The sequence below is a fragment of the Neophocaena asiaeorientalis genome, unplaced genomic scaffold (assembly GCF_003031525.2).
Source record: "Neophocaena asiaeorientalis asiaeorientalis breed wild unplaced genomic scaffold, Neophocaena_asiaeorientalis_V1.1 scaffold19, whole genome shotgun sequence".
In the NCBI taxonomy this organism is placed as follows: Eukaryota; Metazoa; Chordata; class Mammalia; order Artiodactyla; family Phocoenidae; genus Neophocaena; species Neophocaena asiaeorientalis.
The window spans coordinates 6755936-6761239 of record NW_020173388.1 but is presented as its reverse complement, the minus strand read 5'-3'; the positions used below and the strand labels follow the sequence as shown (position 1 = coordinate 6761239).

At 51.2% G+C, this 5304-nt stretch overlaps 1 protein-coding gene across 1 annotated transcript; it reads left to right on the top strand.

The window, feature by feature from the left end:
- The first annotated feature begins 540 nt into the window (after positions 1–540).
- RASL11B (RAS like family 11 member B) lies at positions 541–5304 on the top strand. The gene is made up of 4 exons (XM_024746721.1): positions 541–871; positions 1484–1540; positions 2950–3026; positions 3818–5304. Exons 1-4 carry the CDS (start codon positions 730–732, stop codon positions 4286–4288), a joined length of 747 nt encoding a protein of 248 aa, XP_024602489.1. The 5' UTR covers positions 541–729; the 3' UTR covers positions 4289–5304.

The following is a 5304-nucleotide window of genomic DNA, read 5'->3' as shown; positions in this document are numbered from 1 at the left end:
GCGCAGGTTCCCTGAGGGTGGGCGGAGCTGGCCGATCAGTCAGTTGGCTGCGGGGAGTGGGCAGGCGGGCGCGCTGGGCATCCGGGCGGGTGCAGATGCCTGGGAATGCTAATGGGGGTCCGAGGCCGCGCTCTTCGGGGACGGCAGGCAGACAGGCCAAGAGGCATCCCCCACAGCCGCCCCCAGACCGAGCCCCGCTTCCCGGAACTGAGGCGCCCCCAACCCCGCAGCCACAGCATGCGCCCCGTCCCGGCACAGCGGAACCCCGGCCCGTGCCCGGCGCCGCCCTCCTGGGCGGCCGCCATTGGCTGCGCCGTCGGCTCCGGCCCACCCGTTGCCTCCTGTTGCCGGCTGCCCCATTTTCTCCGAGCCTCACGGGGCCCCGCACTGGCTCTGGGCGACCCCAGGGGCGTGGCGCGCGCGCGGAGCGGCGCCGGGGGCGGGGCCTCGCGCAGGGAGCCCAGGGATTGGCCGCGGGAAACAAGGGGTGGGGCCGGCCCCGGAGAAAACAGCGCGCGCGCAGCCCTGCTGCACTCCCAGCCTGGAACCCGAGCCAGCCGGAGTCACCCGCCGCGCCCGCTCCGGGGCTTTTTTTCTTTTTCTTTCTTTCTTTTTTTTTTAATACCGCGGAGCCCCCTGCCCGGTCCACTAGTCCGCTCCTGCGTAGCGCGAGCCTCTTCCTGTCCCGCAGGTCCCGTCCCGCGCGCTGAAGCCCCTGCCGAAGCGGCGATGCGCCTCATTCAGAACATGTGCACTATCGCCGAGTACCCCGCCCCGGGCAGCGTAGCCGCCGCCGATTGCTGCCTGGGGGCGGCGGGCCGCCGCCTGGTCAAGATCGCTGTGGTGGGCGCCAGTGGCGTAGGCAAGACAGGTGAGTCTTAGCGCTCCGGCGAGAACCCTGCTTACCTCTGGGGCTGGAGTTGGGCGGCCCCCACTGAGAGTTGCGGTTAAACGAGGGGTGGGGGAGAGGTGGGAGCTGCAGCCGGATCGCCCACCCTCTCCTACTGATCCGCTGCCCCTCGGGAGGGACCTCAGCCATCTTCGTTTCCACTCTCCTCCTTCATCAGATGAGGGAAACAAACTGCTGATGGCCAGACGACCCTCTACACCACCGACACAACTGGGATTCGAATTCTGGGGTTCTTGAGCCTCTGGCAGTCCCTGGCACAGAAAGGGGAGTTAGTGAACGTAACCTCTCCTGGAGATCTTTAAGGTTAGGAAAGACATTTGTCTGCGGGAAGGCTTAGGTGTGGCTCAGCCGGGCTCCGAGGATGGTGGTGGACCAAATGACCCATCCAGCTGGACAGAGCCATAATTCACGACGCCTTCCAGCCCCCTCCCCGTCGCTGCAGGGTAGGAATTTCACGTGGTGGTCGGCTGGCTTTCTCTGAGAGTTGCTTTTTAGGTTGGGGGAGGGGTGGAGACCAACCTAACTTCTTGTGCCAAGGTTAATTCTCTTTCCCTTCTCTTTTCTGACCTGCAGCTCTGGTGGTCCGGTTCCTCACCAAACGATTCATCGGTGACTATGAAAGAAATGCAGGTGAGGAAATATATTTGAGGAAAATGCTGTCAGCTTGCACCAGTACTGCTGTTCCCTTTTTTTTTTTTCAGTGTCTACCAGGCAGGTTCCTTCAGTGACAGTCTGAGTACTGGGATCCTGCCACTTGCAACTTCCCTTGCCCCCGTCCCGTGCTCCCCCCCTTCCCATAACTGCCATCTGGCCTCATTCCATTCCAAGCCCATTCATCATTTTATCAAGTGCCTGAAAGTATTCCCCTTGGTATGTTTTAACTATAGGGACCCCAGTTGGAAGCACCCTTTGTACTCAAGAGCCTCTCCCTTCAAAACACTCCTGCAAAAGTCATAAAAAAAAAAAAAAAAAAAGAGGGCCCGCCCCCCACCAAGAGTAGAGAGGAGGAGCTGTCTGACTGAGACGGCCTCCGGAGTTGCTGTGAGGCTGGCATTAGCTCCCCGCTCCCCAGTGCACCTTGATATCGGGGGCCACAGGGGGAAACACCAGGGTGGGCAGGAGGCAGAGGACAGGAGAGAGGTTTAGGCCAGAGCCTTTACTGGGGTCTCCATGGGAAAGGCAAGGCAGGGCAGGGTGGACAGCTCAGGATGGCTAGTTGATGGCCAGCTCCTCCCCCTACCCCTCGCCCTCTCTGCTGGCTGCCTTTCAGAGGTGACCTTTTAAAGCAAAGGCCAAAGGAGAGCAGTTGTAAACCTAAAGTTCTCTTTTCTTAACAAAGAAAAATAACTAAATGGTAAAATTTTAGGAGGAGAGTTCCTGAATAAATGATAGAACACTTTTTCAATCCCTATGATTAAGAATATCCACTGGGGAGGCTTAAGGGCTTTCTACCTATGCTCTGTTAGCAAATTGTTTAATTCCTTAGACCATATGAAGTACCTACAGGGGATTATTTGGAACGCACTATATAAACCATCCCAAGATAAGGCATGGCAGCCTTGTGCTTTGATGTAGAGTCAGCTATGTTATGTTACACTTATATTCCAACTGATTATGTTGGTTGTGAATTTACTAACAATATTTGCCCACCAAACCATTATATCTAATAGCTAGAATATAAATTTATGCCAAAGAGCGATAAGTACTAAAATAAAGCAAATTCCACACATGCTGAACAAGAAAAATTTTTTTCAAGGAAATTCTCTAAACATGGAACCTTCGTTTAAAATTTGACAGCTAAGGTTCCAAAAATGTACAAGCTTTGTCCTAGTTTTAATAAACCTGCTAATACGGGGTTAAAATTGCAGTTGTTTAAAAAAAAAGTCTGAAATAAGCCCAGTAAACAGAATAAACTACAGCATATTTTTGTGCATTGGTTCAGGTTATAATTTCTAAGTTAAAAGAATATCCCACAATGTTTTAAAAGTTGTACAAGAAGGAAGGACATAATCTTTTTTTTTGAAATTTTGCCTTTATAGGTAATCTCTATACCAGACAAGTCCAAATAGAAGGTGAAACCCTGGCTATTCAGGTTCAAGACACTCCAGGTATTCAGGTGAGTATCTGAGATATGTGACTAGATCAAAGGGGAGTCTGCTTGGCCGTGGAATTGTTCGATTGTTTCCAAAGTACCTCTTGCTGAAGGAGGAGAGAGACTTGGGGAGTCACTAGGCTTTTATATGTTGTTTGACACTTCAGTTGTATCTGGCTGTTGGTCAGTCTTAGCCTGGCTTAATTTGGGAGACTTGGCTAAGGGGCAGAAATCTTCTCGTAGGAGGATTCTACCCAGCAGGAAAGACCAAACCAAACACACTTGGATTTGGCAAAATGCCCTTGCTATGGTTAAAAAGGTCAGTTTTTACATTTGTGTTTTTGGCATTAGAAATCAAACATCTAGGTACAGTCTCCAAACACTTGGAATCATTTTTATATGGTGGAAAGTTACGCTATAGACAAAGAGCCATGCGCGCGTGTGTATTTTTTTTTTTTCCCTCTTGAACTGGGCAGTTATCCAGGTTTAAATGCTTCCAGCTCCTATCTTTACTTCCCCAGACTTACTGTCTAGCCAGTTAATTTCCCATTTTATGCAACTACAAAGTCTCTCTGCATGGAGTTCTCTGCAGGTCAATTTTCCACTCGAGTGTGGTGAGCTGCTCTGTTATTTATTCCAGCTCCGTGCAGCTGGATCAACATATTGTCAAGAAAGCTGAAGCGTGGGGGGGATAGAACTTGTTTACGGCCTGCAACCTGGTGTTCCCGCTAAGGGCTTTTTGAATTCTCTCTCCAGCTGAGCCAGGGCTCTCTCTGGCCCTCACCCTTCACCTTGCCGTCATCCCTCTCTTTCAGGTCCACGAGAACGGCCTGAGCTGCACCGAGCAGCTGAATAGATGCATCCGCTGGGCAGACGCTGTGGTGATCGTCTTCTCCATCACCGACTACAAGAGCTACGAACTCACCGGCCCGCTCCACCAGCATGTGCAGCAGCTGCACCCGGGCACTCGGCTGCCCGTGGTCGTCGTGGCCAACAAGGCCGACCTGCTGCACATCAGGCAAGTGGACCCTCAGCTTGGACTGCAGCTGGCCAGCATGCTGGGCTGCTCCTTCTATGAGGTGTCCGTCAGCGAGAACGACAACGACGTCTACAGCGCTTTCCACGTGCTGTGCAAGGAAGTGAGTCACAAACAGCAGCCCAGTGGCACGCCAGAGAAGCGACGGACCTCCCTCATCCCCAGGCCCAAGTCCCCCAACATGCAGGACCTCAAGAGGAGGTTCAAGCAAGCCCTCTCTGCCAAAGTCAGGACTGTCACCTCTGTCTGACGCCGAGCTGCTCAAGGGGGTTTGGTCTTTCCGGGAAGAGGCCCAAGGTTCTGCAGGAATGTTGGATGCGGGCAGTTATTCATGGTTCCAGGAAGGGCTGGAGCAGAGGGGCCAGGAGGGCCCATGGAACTGCTGCACACGAGGAAGCGTTGTCCTGAGCAGGGGGACAGAACTGATGCAGCTTGAACGAGCCCACTGCCACCCTCCGAATTCGTGAAATGTCCTCCATGTCTTTTCCTCTGCAGTGGGGACGGGGCACGATCGCTGGGGATTTTGTTAACTACCTTGTAAATGACAGTCAGTTGTAATTTCAGCCAATATATTGATGTGATTTACATTGGGAATGAAAAGAATGGATTAAGCATTCACAGGCTTTCCTCTTTTTTTTTTTCTTCTTTCTTTCTTTTCCTTTTTTTTTTTTTCCCCCTCCTCCCAAGAGGAAGAATTGCTTTTCTTACACGAGTATATGTGTCTCTGGAATACGCTTCCTTATAGAATGCCCTTCTAACCTGAAGGATACCCAGATTTCTTTTTCTTTTAAAGAACAGGAGAAAATACTACCCCACCCCACTAAAAAGGGTGGAGTTTATGGGCCGAATGTTATATATACAGATATGTGTAGGCTTATGGGCCTGCATCCTCCTGACATGGGGTGAGTATGCTGAGTTGGGTACGTGTTGAGTGGTTGAGAACACAAACTCTTCAGCCCCAGACTTTGAGTAATTGTGAGACTGTATAATTTTTTTTTTTTTTAATCGTTGTATCAGGTACAGAAAAACAAAGTGTGTCCATTTATTTTGGTCTGATTTGTGTAAACACAGCAATGACGCTGGGTTGTTTCTAGGCCTGGCCGAGTTGTGGCTTAACTACGGAAACACTATCTTAAAGCGAGTGAACAGATGCAGGGGTGACCGCCAAATCTCCTACACAGATGCACTTTAAAAAGCCACTCATGCTTTTGGCTTAAACTGTAATTAATTTATTTTATGTACAATAAAGCTCATTTTAAAAGAGGA

What these genes read in the sequence shown, in the direction of transcription:
- RASL11B (XM_024746721.1), top strand. Translation starts at nt 730, where the DNA reads ATGCGCCTCATTCAGAACATGTGCACTATCGCCGAGTACCCCGCCCCG. An exon ending in TGACTATGAAAGAAATGCAG is followed by an intron (nt 1,541 to 2,949) that starts GTGAGGAAATAT and finishes TTGCCTTTATAG; the next exon opens with GTAATCTCTATACCAGACAA. An exon ending in AAGACACTCCAGGTATTCAG is followed by an intron (nt 3,027 to 3,817) that starts GTGAGTATCTGA and finishes CCTCTCTTTCAG; the next exon opens with GTCCACGAGAACGGCCTGAG.